The sequence below is a fragment of the Oncorhynchus mykiss genome, chromosome 23, assembly GCF_013265735.2.
Source record: "Oncorhynchus mykiss isolate Arlee chromosome 23, USDA_OmykA_1.1, whole genome shotgun sequence".
NCBI classification, from domain to species: Eukaryota; Metazoa; Chordata; class Actinopteri; order Salmoniformes; family Salmonidae; genus Oncorhynchus; species Oncorhynchus mykiss.
Genome location: NC_048587.1, coordinates 34,007,209 through 34,024,385, shown reverse-complemented (window position 1 = coordinate 34,024,385; position 17,177 = coordinate 34,007,209). Strand labels below are relative to the sequence as shown.

The 17,177-nt window shown below is 44.5% G+C and overlaps 1 protein-coding gene across 2 annotated transcripts in view; it reads right to left on the bottom strand.

Moving 5' to 3' along the window:
- LOC110502629 (leucine-rich melanocyte differentiation-associated protein) overlaps positions 1-17,177 on the bottom strand; it is a 295,662-nt gene that overhangs the window by 127,901 nt on the left and 150,584 nt on the right. For both annotated transcript variants that reach the window (XM_021580812.2, XM_021580813.2), the window contains exons 3-4: positions 6,100-6,226; positions 4,558-4,697 (exon numbers count right to left, since the gene is read on the bottom strand). In XM_021580812.2, coding sequence (XP_021436487.2) covers positions 4,558-4,697; positions 6,100-6,226 — 267 coding nt within the window. The remainder of the gene's footprint in view (positions 1-4,557; positions 4,698-6,099; positions 6,227-17,177) is intronic.

The window sequence follows — 17,177 nt, the reverse complement described above, 5'->3', positions numbered from 1 at the left end:
TTTGAGGGTTGAGTGGATGGTTGAGTGAATGGGTTGAGGTTGAGTGGATGGGTTGAGGGTTGAGTGGATGGATTGAGGTTTGAGTGGATGGTTGAGTGAATGGGTTGAGGGTTGAGTGGATGTGTTGAGCGTTGAGTAGATGGGTTGATGGTTGAGTGGATGGGTTGAGGGTTGAGTTGATGGGTTGAGGGTTGAGTGGATGGTTTGAGTGGATGGGTTGAGGGTTGAGTGAATGGGTTGAGGTGGAGTGGATGGGTTTAGGTTGAGAGGATGGTTGAGGGCTGAGTGGATGGTTGAGTGGATGGGTTGAGGGTTGACTGGATGGGTTGAGGGTTGAGTGGATGGTTTGAGGGTTGAGTGGATGGTTGAGTGAATGGGTTGAGGTTGAGTGGATGGGTTTAGGTTGAGAGGATGGTTGAGGGCTGAGTGGATGGTTGAGTGGATGGGTTGAGGGGTTGACTGGATGGGTTGAGGGTTGACTGGATGGGTTGAGGGTTGAGTGGATTGGTTGATGATTGAGTGGATGGGTTGAGGGATGAGTGGATGGGTTGAGGTTGAGTGAATGGGTTGTGGTTGAGTGGATGGGTTTAGGTTGAGTGGATGGTTGAGGTTGAGTGGATGGGTTTAGGTTGAGAGGATGGTTGAGTGGATGGGTTGAGGGGTTGACTGGATGGGTTGAGGGTTGACTGGATGGGTTGAGGGTTGAGTGGATTGGTTGATGATTGAGTGGATGGGTTGTGGTTGAGTGGATGGGTTTAGGTTGAGTGGATGGTTGAGGTTGAGTGGATGGGTTAAGGTTGAGTGAATGGGTTGAGGGTCGAGGTTGCGTAGATGGGTTTAGGCTGAGTGGATGGTTGAGGGTTGAATGGATGTGTTGAGATCTAATGGTTGAGGGTTGAGTGCATGGGTTGAGGATTGAGTGGATGGGTTGAGTGGAAGGGTTGAGGTTAAGTGGATGGGTTTAGGTTGAGTGGATGGGACGAGGTTGTGTGAATGTCTGGATGGTTGAGTGAATGTGTTGAGGGTTGAGGGGATGGGTTGAGGGATGAGTGGATGGGTTGAGGGTTGAGTGGATGGTTGAGTGAATGGGTTGAGGGTTGAGTGGATGGGTTGAGGGTTGAGTAGATGGGTTGAGGTTGAGTGAATGGGTTGAGGTTGAGTGGATGGGTTGAGGTTGAGTGAATGGGTTGAGGTTGAGTGAATGGGTTGAGGTTGAGTGAATGGGTTGAGGTTGAGTGAATGGGTTGAGGTTGAGTGGATTGGTTTAGGTTGAGTGGATGGTTGAGGTTGAGTGGATGGGTTTAGGTTGAGTGGATGGTTAAGGTTGAGTGGATGGGTTTAGGTTGAGTGGTTGGGTTGAGGATTAAGTGAATGGGTTAAGGTTGAGTGGATCGGTTGAGGGTTTAGTGGATGGGTTGAGTGGATGGGTTGATGTTGAGTGAATGGGTTGAAGGTTGAGTGGATGGTTGAGTGAATGGGTTGAGGGTTGAGTGGATGGGTTGAGTGGATGGGTTTAGGTTGAGTGGATGGGTTGAGGGTTGAGTGGATGGGTTGAGGTTGAGTGGATGGGTTGAGGTTGAGTGGATGGGTTTAGGTTGAGTGGATGGTTGAGGTTGAGTGAATGGGTTGAGGTTGAGTGGATGGGTTTAGGTTGAGTGAATGTGTTGAGGGTTGAGTGAATGGGTTGAGGTTGAGTGGATGGGTTGAGGGTTGAGTGGATGGGTTGAGGGTTGAGTGGATGGGTTGATGTTGAGTGAATGGGTTGAAGGTTCAGTGGATGGTTGAGTGAATGGGTTGAGGGTTGAGTGGATGGGTTGAGTAGATGGTTGAGTGGATGGGTTGAGGTTGAGTGGATGGGTTGAGTAGATGGTTGAGTGGATGGGTTGAGGGTTGAGTGGATGGGTTGAGGTTGAGTGGATGGGTTGAGGTTGAGTGGATGGGTTTAGGTTGAGTGGATGGTTGAGGTTGAGTGAATGGGTTGAGGTTGAGTGGATGGGTTTAGGTTGAGTGAATGTGTTGAGGGTTGAGTGAATGGGTTGAGGTTGAGTGGATGGGTTGAGGGTTGAGTGGATGGGTTGAGGGTTGAGTGGATGGGTTGATGTTGAGTGAATGGGTTGAAGGTTCAGTGGATGGTTGAGTGAATGGGTTGAGGGTTGAGTGGATGGGTTGAGTAGATGGTTGAGTGGATGGGTTGAGGTTGAGTGGATGGGTTGAGTAGATGGTTGAGTGGATGGGTTGAGGGTTGAGTGGATGGGTTGAGGTTGAGTGGATGGGTTGAGGTTGAGTGAATGGGTTGAGGTTGAGTGGATGGGTTTAAGTTGAGTGGATGGGTTGAGGTTGAGTGAATGGGTTGAGGTTGAGTGGATGGTTGAGGGCTGAGTGGATGGTTGAGGGTTGAGTGGATGGGTTGAGGGTTGAGTGGATGGGTTGAGTTGATGGGTTGAGGTTGAGTGAATGTGTTGAGGGTTGAGTGAATGGGTTGAAGTTGAGAGGATGGGTTTAGGTTGAGAGGATGGTTGAGGGTTGAGTGGATGGGTTGAGGGTTGACTGGATGGGTTGAGGTTGAGTGAATGGGTTGAGGATTGAGTGGATGGTTGAGGGTTGAGTAGATGGGTTGAGGGTTGAGTGGATGGGTTGAGGGTTGAGTGGATGGGTTGAGGATTGAGTGGATCGGTTGAGGGCTGAGTGGATGGGTTGAGTGGATGGGTTGAGGTTGAGTGAATGGGTTGAGGTTGAGTGGATGGGTTTAGGTTGTGTGGATGGCGAGGGCTGAGTGGATGGTTGAGGGTTGAGTGGATGGGTTGAGGGTTGAGTGGATGGGTTGAGGTTGAGTGAATAGGTTGAGGTTGAGTCAATGAGTTGAGGATAGGTTGAGGGTTGAGTGGATGGGTTGAGGGTTGAGTGGATGGGTTGAGAGTTGAGTGGATGGGTTGAGAGTTGAGTGGGTGGGTTGAGGCTTGAGTGGATGGTTGAGGGTTAAGTGGATGGGTTGAGGGTTGAGTGGATGGGTTGAGGGTTGAGTGAGCACCGGGGTGAGTGCATGTGGTGGTTAAAGGGCACCTGAGGCAAGACTGTCCACCTGTAGCAAGTCTTTGATCAGGGCGGAACAAGAGATCACGAAATGAGATTATGTCATTCGAGTCTGCGTGTAAACATGACAAGTAACAATAGGCTCTGTGTCACGATGGGAGTATGACATCGCTAGGTCATTTTTCCTCCTTCACAACACAGAAAGAGAGAGAGAGAGAGAGAGAGAGAGAGAGAGAGAGAGAGAGAGAGAGAGCGAGAGAGCCTCGAAGGAGCGCAAGAGAGAGAGTATTCCACCCCTCAACCCCAAGGCAGTGCCGTGTATCCGATTACGAGACAGGTTGCTTCTGTGCTAGAATAATTCTGTTGTTACTGTATCCTAGCTTCAAAACCCAAAGTGTGTGTATTTTTCAATTTCTGTGTTCCATCTTTATGTCATTGGACTTTTTTTTAAATAGTCCAGTGAGTGCCACAGCAGTTGACTGCTGCCCTTTGTAATTGAGATGGCCTGTGAGCCTGTCGGGGGCAGGGGCCTGGCTGGGGCTTAGAGGCTGAGACTGGGGCTTCATGGACACGGCCTATTCCCTGCCCTGGGCCAGAGTTGTGATGACCTGCATACAGCCTAACCCCGTCAGACATGGAATCTGCACCAGGCTCAAATTGATGTTTTACAGTGTGACACATTATGAATATTACATAACAAGAGCATAGACAGTGTCAGCACTCAGTCAGTCAGGGCAGAACGGCTTCACTTAGCAGTAAGATAAGTATGGGAGGGGGAGAAAGAGAGAAAGAGAGAAAGAGAGAAAGAAAGAGAGAGAGAGAGAGAGAGAGAGAGAGAGAGAGAGAGAGAGAGAGAGAGAGAGAGAGGCATAGAGAGAGAGAGAAAGAAAGAGAGAGACAGAGAGATACAAAAAGAGTGAGGGTGAGACCGAGAGATAGAGACAGAGTGAGGGAGAAAGAGAGAGACAGAGAGGCTTACAGCCAATCGTTGGTGCTAGTAAATGATTAATACAGAACACAGAGTCAGAAATAAGCACTTAGGGCTAAAACAGACAAAAGAGAATGTGTGTTTTTTCCTTTTATCGTGTTTCATGTAAAAGAGGCTGACAAAGGGTGGTCACATTGCATGGCTTGAGGAGAGGCTGTGATGTTTAATGCATGGTCTGCTCTGCTAGTAAACACTCATTTGTGGCGGTGACTAGTCACACATGAAATGCATTTTGCCCAACCAGAATGTGGAGAGGAAGCTTTTACAACCATGAGGTTCCATCCACAATCTGGTTGGGACAAGGAATGTTTGTTCCTCATTCAGTGTAAATAAAAAGTATACACAAATATAATAACCTACAAAAAATGTAAAAAACGTTAATAAAAAATTAAACAAATATTGGAAAAAAAGGATTCATGTAACTTTTATTTAAAATAAGTATGTTTAGAATCCTGAACAGGACAGAGAACAGACACCAATGTTGTTATGACATCATCACTGTGCGACTCTTTGGCAATGACCTGTGTGTGAGTGTGTACCTGTATCTCTGGTAGTCGTCCTCATCCTTGTCCAGGCTGACCAGCTGGTTGGGACAGACCTCGTTTCCCAGCAGGCTGAGGTACTGCAGCGACGGTGCCGCCTTCGCCAAGTGCTCCAGCAGCTCCTCAATGTCAGTCAGGTGTCAGCGGTCAGAGGTCAAGGAGCCAACACGGTTAATTACATTACCATTTACCCCAGACCCCCCTCACTTACACACGCACGCACACACACAGACCTCCCTCCCACACACACCACTATGAAATTCACGATGGCCTTCAGAGGGCATAGGTCATAGGCATCGTGTTGTTGTGTGAGGGAGCAGACAGAAAGGCTCAATTTAAGGCTCAGAGTTTGGCATATATTTTCCTGTTTGTTCCCTGTATTTTCTCTCTCTCTCTTTCCACCCTCCTCTTTTTCTTCCTCTCTCTCTCTCCCTTTCTTCTTCTCCTTCTCTCCCCCCTCTCTCCTAGGTGACCGGGTAAATGATGGATGCCTTGTGGTTCAAACGGTCGGTGATTCCAGAGCCGTAGCTGACGGGAAAAAAGTCCCCCCCCCCCAAACATGAAAAAAAAAGCAACCAGCCTCCCAAACAAAACCAGCCTCCCAGACACATTCATCACTAATACATTCACTTCATTGGAAAATTGAGCCCCAAAGTGTCAAAATACAAGCGCACTAATGCAGTGGTGGAGTGTGTAAAATGGCACAGCTCCACATCAGGATGTGGTCTAATTGGGCCATTAGCATGTGCAGGCCACTTCACAACCTGACTCAGAGCTTCAGAGCCGCTGACACGCACTTCTAGGAGCCCCACTTTTAATGTTGACACGGGAGGTGTGTTTTTGCATCATTACCCTGTAGATGGATCTACTAGGGAGAGGCTACCAGGGGGGACAAGGACACATAGATAGGCTGGGTTCTTAACACTAAAGGAGGAAGTTGAAACATATTTTCCGTCTGATCATAAGTAGTGGCGCAGTGTTTGGGTTTGAGTGCTTACGGTTAACCTGGTTTACTATTCAATGAGGAAACTACATGTAGTTTTTAAATTATCGTCTCTGCAATTGTTAGGAGGTTTTCAGTTTTTCCCACTACTACACTGCATGGGATATTACACTACTGGTTCATTTGACAATGTTCATAATTGGTTATACAACTAATATAAATTTAAAAGTGCTCTTTCTCAAAGCATTTGGTAGGTTCAGACGTTTCTCCATTTCCCGTTTCTTCCTCAACATATCAACACAGCCCCTACTGGCTTTTATTCCTGTCTCCACTAGAGGTCCCCGTGGCTTAGAAACTAGTCTGTGGGGTCTAAACTACAGCACAAAGACCCAGATACCTTTATAGCACTGCATTTACACTCACTACAAACACACTATTAGAGACTTCCACAGACTTTGAGAACACAGCGATAAAGAGTCAAATCAGAGATATAGAAGTACAACAAACAGCAAAGACAATGGCTTGTGGCCTGTAGCCTTAGCCCATGCTGAAGAATGAGAGGCAGATAGTGAGTGCCGCTCTGCTTGAAAGGATATTTGGTTCTTATTGAGTGTTAGGGTGTGGAGGGTGGGTAACCTGGGCAACTGGAGGTCGTTTCCGAGCAGATTGTTGTCGACGACCAGTTCTTCCAGCCCAGTGAACGCTTTGAGGCCCGCCAGTGACCTGCAATGATAAGGCGAGAGAGAGAGAAAGAGAAAGAGAGAGAGAGAGAGAGAGAGAGAGAGAGAGAGAGAGAGAGAGAGAGAGAAAAAGAGAAAGAGAAAGAGAGAGACAGCGAGAGAGAGAGACAGCGAGAAAGAGAGAGAGAGAGCGAGAGAGAGACAGCGAGAGAGAGCGAGAGAGAGAGAGCGAGAGAGAGACAGCGAGAGAGAGACAGCGAGAGAGAGAGAGCGAGAGAGAGACAGCGAGAGAGAGACAGCGAGAGAGAGCGCGAGAAAGCGAGAGAGAAAAATACAAATTATACGGCTGTGCAGACGGCCATTACGTGCAGAAATAAATATTTCTGCCTCCCTCTTTTCACGCGTCTGGAGAGGCAGGGAGAGTTCGGGTAGGGGCCTGTCAGAGGGTTGAATGGTGTGAATTAGTGGTGCTGAGTTCCCCTGGCATGGCCTGGACCCGGGACTCAGCCGCGACCAGCTTCCTTCTACGCTGGCAGGATGAGGGATGGGGGTCACCAGTCAGTAGCCAGGATTCAAAACAAAAGGCTTCAGAAATGTGGCGGGCAGGATGAATTTGTCAATGTCTTGTGCCTGGAGGCGCCCGCTTTGGCCTGACCCTAACCCTCCATTCCCAAGACAAATCACTCTGTCACACTTCACCTTCACTCCCCGGACACAAATTTAACTTGTCATCCATCATCTTCACAGCCCAACCAGTAGAATACAGAATACGTATTCCGGCAATCACAGACGGAATGGAAAGGGAAACTTGTTTGCAAACTGTGATGGGGGTTGGTTTAAAGGTTTTAACACCAAAGCATTTTAGTAAAAACATTTTGGGGGACTATTTGTATCCCTGTGATGCAGTCACATATTTCTCTTATGCACACAAGCACACCCACATCACACACTAAGCATAATGATGATTGAGAGCATTACTCAATTGGTTGGGGCCTTGCACAGTTCAAGCCTTGTTGAAGGTGTACAAAGCCATGTGTGCGTTGTATAATCAGTGTGACCACTAGAAATAAACTTTGATGTCAGACGTTTGAAAAGGTCGGTGAAAGTCAATAGGCTACATGGCTTCCTTGGCGTTCACATAAAAAGCACTGGGTGTGAACTGCTCAGACCACTGCGCCACCGAAGTTCAAACAGCATAATCCCTTATACTAGACCCACTGTCATTTCCACTATGTGAAATTAAGAAGAAAAAATAGAAATTAAGCAAATTGATTGCACCCAAATTAGACATTTAAATGTATAGGATTCAGATTATATTCAATATATATATAGCACCCAACATGTGACTTGGACCAAACTTCTTCTTAACAATGATATAAAGAACACATTTTTGGCGGTTAAAAGTCACCCACGGACCCTTCAAGACATGCTAGCCTCCCCTGTTATTGTAATGGTGAGAGGTTAGCATGTCTTGGGGGTATGATATTTGTGCGTCTGTAACTTTCTCACTCATCATTATTCAATTTCATTCAGGATTATCTGTAATCATGGTAGCATCCACATGAATGTACAAGTGTTTAGAAACATTTTCTACTCTTATTTATAATAAAAGTGACTCCAAAATGACACAATACATTATTTACCATTTATTTCTATTGTGCACAACATAATCTGAAACGCAACCAAAACTAACTACAAATCCATCCAACACGTTTGTAGAGTCACACACTTGATGTAGTCTTTAGGCGTGTCAACAATACACCCGTAACTTTTTGGGAAAAAATATATATTACTTGTTAAACAAAATCTCTTTCTCTGAACAATTGTATAAGTATAAAATAACATAAATTCCCAATGTGTTTGTGTTCATCATGCGTTCAGGCTACACTGTCAGCATTATATAATGGAGTCAATCATTGACATGTAAACCTGCCAGGAGCTGGCTGAGACTGGATCTAATAGGACTATTTTCTGACTCATGACTGTCATTTCTATACTTAATTACAAAAATAGATAAACAAGACACCTGCTTCAACCACGGTAATATTATTTTCATCCAATGTGAAAAATAAAAAGGTAAACAATGAAGCGATATTAACACACCCTTCTGGTTCCTACAGTCAGCCTGAGAACACTGCCCAGCACTAGGCCCAGTCTCAACTAATACACTCTCTGATCTGGCTAGTGTCCCTGTCATTATACACTGTCTGTGATTTACTCAATGTAAACATAATTGTTTCATCATGTCAATCTGCAAATGGATAGCAAGAGGGGGGAGAAAGAGAGAACACATTCCAACTGACCGTAAGGGAAAAGAAAAGGGAAACGAGGAACACAAGATGATCAATGTAAAAAGGCAAAGACATGAAGATGGACAAAGACTGTAGAACCTGAGACAGTACTCCTATTGAAATCCCCCTCACATACTGTACACACAGTGTGTGTGTGTTAATGCATGCGTACCTGCGTGTGTTTGTATGACACGATAGGGCCTGTAGTCCTCTGGGTTGCATTATTAACTGCTTGGTTAAAAGAAGCCGCATGGCGCAGAGGGAAGGCTTATTAATTGTTGTTTTCATGTCACCACTGCTGTGTGCACCAGCAGATCTAATCAACTAAATTCACAGCTAGGGGAGAGCAGGGCCCGGCACAGCACAGCTACCAAACCCCATCCTGATCTCTCTCTCTCTCTCTGTATGTGTGTGTATATGTATGTGTGTGTGTGTGTGTGTGTGTGTGTGTAGGGGGGATACAGTAGGGGGATTGGACTTTAATTGTCTCCAGCTTTCCCTGGCGCTCTCTGCAGATTTCCCTAACACCGACCTTTGGTTTCATTACCTTTATAAGAGCCTAGTTTTAATACGGAGTTTGCAGAACTAACAGAGTGAAAGCGCTGCAGTAAAAGTGCTTTAGTTAAAAACATGAGGAGCTCTCTTTTGTTTTCAAAAAATATAATGAGCATAATTGAACTGTGTCCCAAAGCTCCTGTGGCTGGGTAAAATGGAAAACACACACATGTGCAAAACATCAACGCACGCACGCACGCACGCACGCACACACGAGAGGAAAGGAAAGAGGAGAAAAAAGGAAAGGAAATGAGATTAATGGAAATTGGAGAGAAAGGAGGCCAAGCAAGGAGACATGAGAGGAGACAGGTGGCTAAACAAGGAGACATGAGAGGAGACAAGAGGCCAGACAAGGAGACAGGAGAGGAGACATACCCGTGACCCAGAGGTACAGACAGAGCCAGATCGTTAGTCTAATACTAATGCAGACACATTGATTGATAAACCACCACTGACAGCCCGGCAGAGGGAAGAATACCCTCTGTGATTATTGGCTTAAAATGTCAGTCACGCCTACCAATGGCGTGGGTCTGTCTCATGTCAGATGTCTTTAAGTAACGAATGAGAGGAGGATGGTAGCCTCAGATCTATCTTCTACATCTGTGAGGCAGCATTATGTCAGAACAAATCCCAGTTGACCTTTTAGTAGTGTTTAGGACTAGAGGTCAACTGAGACAGCAGCTATATCCTAACAGCTGAAGGGCCCCCATCTTGAACTAGCAACTACCATATACCGTATAGCCATTCCACAAGCCTGATAGCATCCAAATATATCCTAACAAAGACCAGTCACAACAACAGACACAGAACAATCCCCACAGTTATGGAGGAATCTCTGTATTCACTTTAGCAGCTGAAACAATCTGCAGAGAACCAGATAGATCTTTTCAGACCTCTGGTCTGTTTGAGTAGGGGGAAAAAATAGGAGAACCTTGAAAAGGCAAGAGGCAAAAGCCTAAGGCCTTGTTTTAACATTAAATGACTTGTGTGACTTCAAATATATTCTTGGTGGTGGAGATTCTAGAGAAGTAATGTTTTTATTCCAGTAATACGGCCTTGGACTGGAGAAGTAATGTTGTTATTCCAGTAATAAGGCCTTGGACTGGAGAAGTTATGTTTTAATTCCAGTAATAAGGCTGCAGACTGGAGAAGTAATGTTTTTATTTAGGTAATAAGGCCTTGGACTGGAGAAGTAATGTTGTTATTCCAGTAATACGGCTGCAGACTGGAGAAGTAATGTTTTTATTCCAGTAATAAGGCTTTGGACTGGAGAAGTAATGTTTTTATTCCAGTAATAAGGCATTGGACTGGAGAAGTAATGTTTTTATTCCAGTAATAAGGCCTTGGACTGGAGAAGAAATGTTGTTATTCCAGTAATAAGGCATTGGTCTGGAGAAGTAGTGTTGTTATTCCAGTAATAAGGCTTTGGATTGGATAAGTAATGTTATTATTCCAGTAATACGGCCTTGGATTGGAGAAGTAATGTTATTATTCCAGTAATACGGCTGCAGACTGGAGAAGTAATGTTGTTATTCCAGTAATACGGCTGCAGACTGGAGAAGTAATGTTGTTATTCCAGTAATAAGGCTTTGGATTGGAGAAGTAATGTTATTATTCCAGTAATACGGCTGCAGACTGGAGAAGTAATGTTGTTATTCCAGTAATAAGGCTTTGGATTGGATAAGTAATGTTATTATTCCAGTAATACAGCCTTGGATTGGAGAAGTAATGTTATTATTCCAGTAATAAGGCTGCAGACTGGAGAAGTAATGTTGTTATTCCAGTAATACGGCCTTGGATTGGAGAAGTAATGTTATTATTCCAGTAATAAGGCCTTGGACTGGAGAAGTAATGTTATTATTCCAGTAATAAGGCCTTGGATTGGAGAAGTAATGTTGTTATTCCAGTAATAAGGCCTTCGACTAGAGAAGTAATGTTGTTATTCCAGTAATAAGGCCTTTGACTGGAGAAGTAATGTTTTTATTCCAGTAATACGGCCTTGGATTGGAGAAGTAATGTTATTATTCCAGTAATAAGGCCTTCGACTAGAGAAGTAATGTTGTTATTCCAGTAATAAGGCCTTTGACTGGAGAAGTAATGTTTTTATTCCAGTAATAAGGCCGCAGACTGGAGAAGTAATGTTATTATTCCAGTAATAAGGCCTTCGACTAGAGAAGTAATGTTGTTATTCCAGTAATAAGGCCTTTGACTGGAGAAGTAATGTTATTATTCCAGTAATAAGGCCGCAGACTGGAGAGCGACAGGCAAATTGACACACAGGGCATCAGATACATGTTTGATGAATTGGCCAATACTGGGGCATTGATGGCCTTCATACGTGCATAATGGACTAGCAGCAGCACACTTCAGATGGCCTGCCATGATAAGGCAGAGTAATGAATGGGAGAAGGGAGTGGGGCTGGGAAAAAGTAGGATCCGGACGGGCTTTAATAAACTTAATAAGAAAAGTGAATGGAGAGAAATGGACAGACATGTCTGGGAGAGGAAATAGGAAGGAAGGGAAACGTCCATCTGTCCATCAGGCTGACAAGTCGATTAGGCTTCATTGGGCGATCACGTCACTCTGGAAGCAATTGGATGTCCTGTGATTAAAGCAGGTAGTTTACAGTACAGCAACCAGTACAGTAAGATAGGGCTTTGCTATTGGACAACAGATCTACACATCACACCACAACAACAGCTCAAATCAATTCCAATTGTATTTGTCACATGCGCCGAATACAACTGGTGTAGTCCTTACAGTGAAATGCTTACTTACAAGATCTTTCCCAAAGACGCAGAGTTAAATAAGAACAAATAAAAAAACACCTAAGAAATAAACACAAAGGAATGAAGCAATATAGAAGAAGTACCATACCAACTGAGGTAGATATGCACGGTGGGGTCTGAAATTATTGACACCCTTGATAAAGATGGGGTTGTTACACCTCAAAAAGCACAAGAAAGTGGATTTCTGAGAAATTAAGTAAATTGATTGCACCCAAATTGGACATTTGAATTTATACAATTCAGATTTATATTCAAGAAATATAGACCCAAACGTCCGACTTGGACCAAACTTCTCCCGAACAATGAGTGAGACATGAGGAACACATTTATTTGGCGGTTAAAAGTCACCCACAGACCCCCCAAGACATGCTAACCTCCCCTGTTATTGTAATGATGAGAGGTCCTCTTGGGGGTATGATCTTTACACTTTGTAACTTTCTCACTCATCATTATTCACAATTCATTCAGGATTATCTGTAATCATGTTAGCATCCACATGAATGTACAAGTGTTTAGAAACATATTATATTTCTTATTTATAATACAAGTGACTCCAAAATGACCCAATACATTATTTACCATTCATTTCTATTCCCCTAAGCTACTCGGGGCGACAGGTAGCCTAGTGGCTAGAGCTTTGAGCCAGTACCCGAAAGGTTGCTAGATCGAATCCCCAAGCTGACAAGGTAAAAATCTGTTGTTCTGCCCCTGAACAAGGCAGTTAACCCACTGTTCCTAGGCTGTCATTGTAAATAAGAATTGTTCTCAATTCTGAAACAAAAACAAACTGCAAATAAATCCAACAAGTTTGTAGAGTTACATGCTTGATGTAGTCATTGCGGGCTATGAATATGGGACCAAATACTAAACTTTGGACTACTATTTCTAAGACTATTTAAGAGTGTCAAAATGTTTTACCCCCTACATTTGAGAAAAAAATATGACTTGTTAAACAAAATATTTTATATTGTTCTCTGAACAAATGTATTAGTATTAGCCCAAATTTCCCAAAACTTTTATTTTCAGGTCTCTCCAGATAATGTTCGATCTGGTTCAATTCCGGGCTCTGGCTGGGCCACTCAAGGACATTGAGACTTGTCCCGAAGCCACTCCTGCATTGTCTTGGCTGTGTGCTTAGGGTCATTGTCCTGTTGGAAGGTGAACCTTCACCCCCAGTCTGAGGTCCTGAGTGCTCTGGAGCAGGTTTTCATCAAGGATCTCTCTGTACTTTGCTCCGTTCATCTTTGCCTCGATCCTGACTAGTCTCCTAGTCTCTGCCACTGAAAAACATCTCCACAGCATGATGCTGCCACCACCATGCTTCAACATAAGCATAGTGCCAGGTTTCCTCCAGACAGGACACTTGGTAATCAGGCCAAAGAGTTCAACCTTGGTTTAATAAGAGAGTCTTTAGGTGCCTTTTGGCAAACTCAAAGTGGGCTGTCATGTGCCTTTTACTGAGGAGTGGCTTCCGTCTGACCACTTTACCATAAAGACCTGATTGGTAGTGTGCTGCAGAGATGGTTGTCCTTCTGGAAGTTTTCCACAATTCTTACATTTAAGAATGATGAAGGCCACTGTGTACTTGGGGATTTTCAATGGTTCCCTTCTCCAGAGTACCAATCCTGTCTCAGAGTTCTACAGACAATTCCTTAAACCTCATGGCTTGGTTTCTGCTTTGACCTTAGATAGACAGGTGTGTGCCTTTCCAAATCATGCGCAATCAATTGAATTTACCACAGGTGGACTCCAATCAAGTTGTAGAAACATCTCAAGGATGATCAATGAAAACAGGATGCACCTGAGATCAATTTCGAGTCTCATAGCAAAGGGTTTGAATACTTTGTCTTTTAATACATTTCCTAAAATAAAAATAAAAACAGTTTTCGCTATGTCATTGTGGGGTATTGTGTGTAGATTGATGAGGATTTTAAAACGAATCCATTTTAGATTAAGGCTGTAATGTAACAACATTTGCAAAACGCCAAGGAGTCTGAATACTTTCCAAAGGCACCTTATGTATTTGTGCTTATGTGCCTGTGTGTGTATGTGTGTGCGCACACCTGGGTGCTTGCATGCATGCGTATCTATGTGTGCATGTGTCTTTCTGATGAAAAGCTTTCGTGTGGTCCATCATATAGAGGGAGTCTATCATAATTCATGAGTGGACATGGCTGGGTCGTCCCTCAAAGCCCATCGATCATCTGCCACGCAGTGACAGGCCTCTAGTGATTATTTGCTTTTAGGTGAATGTAATGATGAATACTGTAATGATGGGGGCAAACTGACAGAGCCATGGAGGAAGCTTTGGTTTTGGTGTGCACTTGCGTTTGTGTGTGTCTGTGTCTGTGTCTGTGTGTGTGTGTGTGTGTGTGCGTGTGTGCGCGTGTGCAGCAGTACATTGCTACAAATTGACAAAGATAATAGATTTTCAGCTCAGTCTCACAGAGGGATGAGGGCATGTGTCATATGAAGAGACAACTAATCATTCTATACTAACATTCACAAAAAACATTGCTGCACAGAGACCATACAGCATGAAGAGGAATGTGGCTTCTCCACATGTAGGCCTAATATAATATTCATTCACAGGGTCAAATTACAAGGTTTTCTCTGATTAGTAGTTGTGAATCTAATCTTATAAAGGCCTAACTAATATTGTTTTTGTCAACTTGGAGTCAGTGTAGTAACTTATACTGTGTCTACCATCATAATACAGTGAACTAGTTCAAAGGGCTGACACGCCCTAACAGACAGACAGCCCCCCAAACAGGTCAGTCAGTGATGGACCTTTAAGTTCTGCCTGGGCCAAGCCAGGGTCAAACCTGGATTATTAGGTCAACCTTATCTCAGTCTCGTCCTTATCCCTCGGCCAAGCTGATCCATGATCAGTTATAAGGGAGGGAAGAGATATGTGAAGGGAGACCCAATTCCAGGCCAATCTGACCCTAGAGCAGTGACTTTGAAGTGGGCACCATGAAGGAAAAGGATCAGTCCCTGTCTTATTCACTGGACTGTCAGCTCTACTACCAGCTATAATGACATGGGAAAGAATATGAACCATATCTACACATGCACTCTCCCCAGAGAGCAGAGAGCCATGGCAGAGAGTCTATAACTCAATACCACAGACCGATATGACTTTCGCACTAACCAAATCATTTTCAAACCACATTCTCACATCTGAAATATTAGATATTGTGTGTATAAAGGCTGGTTTAGTCCTTCTGTCTGTAGACAGTTGTCGCAGGAACATTATGAACATTGTACTGTCGCCCGAAATCAAACTTGGTCGTTGTCGTTAGCAAAAGTTTAAAACACAAAAACGACATCATCAGCATTCTATTTTCACGTGACAGTGAATGACATTCTATCCTTCACATAAACGAGCAAACATGGAGGAGGAAGTAATATTTTTAAGTGCTGCCCTGCTCCTGAATAGGAGAAGTTAGAGGATAAGTTACTTAAGGGCTCAGGCACACCAATAGTGTTTGCTGGCTAAGAGTACTTAGCACCTTTGATCATAGTGCCGGCCATAATTTGAGAACTTAGTTGGTGAAAATACTGTCAGTCAGATATCTACAGCAGGTGGTCTTTAAAACACAGCGCGCTGAACGATCGGCAGACGAACGCTAGAAACATATTTTGTGCGAGCCTTAAGGGAAGTAAACAGTAAGAGACAACAACATGGAGGGTGGCAGGTAGCCTAGTGGTCAGAGGCAGGTAGCCTAGTGGTCAGAGGCAGGTATTGTAGTGGTTAGAGGCAGGTAGCCTAGTGGTTAGAGGCAGGTAGCCTAGTGGTCAGAGGCAGGTATCCCAGTGGTTAGAGGCAGGTATCAGAGTGGTTAGAGGCAGGTAGCCTAGTGGTCAGAGGCAGGTAGCCTAGTGGTTAGAGGCAGGTAGCCTAGTGGTCAGAGGCAGGTATCCTAGTGGTTAGAGGCAGGTAGCCTAGTTGTCAGAGGCAGGTAGCCTAGTGATCAGAGGCAGGTATCCTAGTGGTCAGAGGCAGGTAGCATAGTGGTCAGAGGCAGGTAGCCTAGTGGTTAGAGGCAGGTACACTAGTGGTTAGAGGCAGGTAGTCTAGTGGTTAGAGGCAGGTATCCTAGTGGTTAGAGGCAGGTATCCTAGTGGTTAGAGGCAGGTAGCCTAGTGGTTAGAGGCAGGTAGCCTAGTGGTCAGAGGCAGGTAGCCTAGTGATCAGAGGCAGGTATCCTAGTGGTCAGAGGCAGGTAGCCTAGTGGTCAGAGGCAGGTAGCCTAGTGGTCAGAGGCAGGTACACTAGTGGTTAGAGGCAGGTAGCCTAGTGGTCAGAGGCAGGTAGCCTAGTGGTCAGAGGCAGGTAGCCTAGTGGTCAGAGGCAGGTATCCTAGTGGTTAGAGGCAGGTACACTAGTGGTTAGAGGCAGGTAGCCTTGTGGTTAGAGGCAGGTAGCCTAGTGGTTAGAGACAGGTAACCTAGTGGTTAGAGGCAGGTAGCCTAGTGGTTAGAGGCAGGTAGCCTAGTGGTCAGAGGCAGGTAGCCTAGTGGTCAGAGGCAGGTAGCCTAGTGGTCAGAGGCAGGTAGCCTAGTGGTCAGAGGCAGGTAGCCTAGTGGTCAGAGGCAGGTAACCTAGTGGTCAGAGGCAGGTAACCTAGTGGTCGGAGGCAGGTAGCCTAGTGGTCAGAGGCAGGTACACTAGTGGTTAGAGGCAGGTAGCCTTGTGGTTAGAGACAGGTAACCTAGTGGTTAGAGGCAGGTTAATTAATAATTTATATTTATATTAATTAATATTAATTAATATAATAACATCTAAAATATATTTTAATTTGTTTAACACTTTTTGGGTTAATACATGACTCTGTGTGTGTTATTTCAAAGTTTTGATGTCTTCACTATTATTTGTAGAAAATAGTAAAAAATAATGAAAAACCCTTGAATGAGTAGGTGTGTGGACTGGTACTGTATATATGGAGTTAACCCTGAGTTAACCTGCCCTGAAGGCAGGTTAGTTCTGAAGCATTCGTTGCCATAGAAATATACCTGGCTAAAAGGTGAGCCACTTCGTGGTACCGGTTATCCCGAGTTGAACTCAGAGTTGACCAAAGTAACTCAATAACTCCTCAAACCATGTACGTAGTGTACCCCTCTGGCGTCGGGAGGGAGAGTCGTCCGGTCTGTCGGAAATCCCTCACAGCGGTGCAAACACATTCACCACAGAAGCTTTTTATTTTACCTTTATTTTAACAGGGAGTCCCATTGAGACCAAAGGAGCCCTGCATTTGACAATTTCACACATTTTACAAAATATAAGAGAATACAAAAATACAAACACAAGAAAAACAATCACTTTCCTCAAAAGAGGTCCTCAATCAACATTTT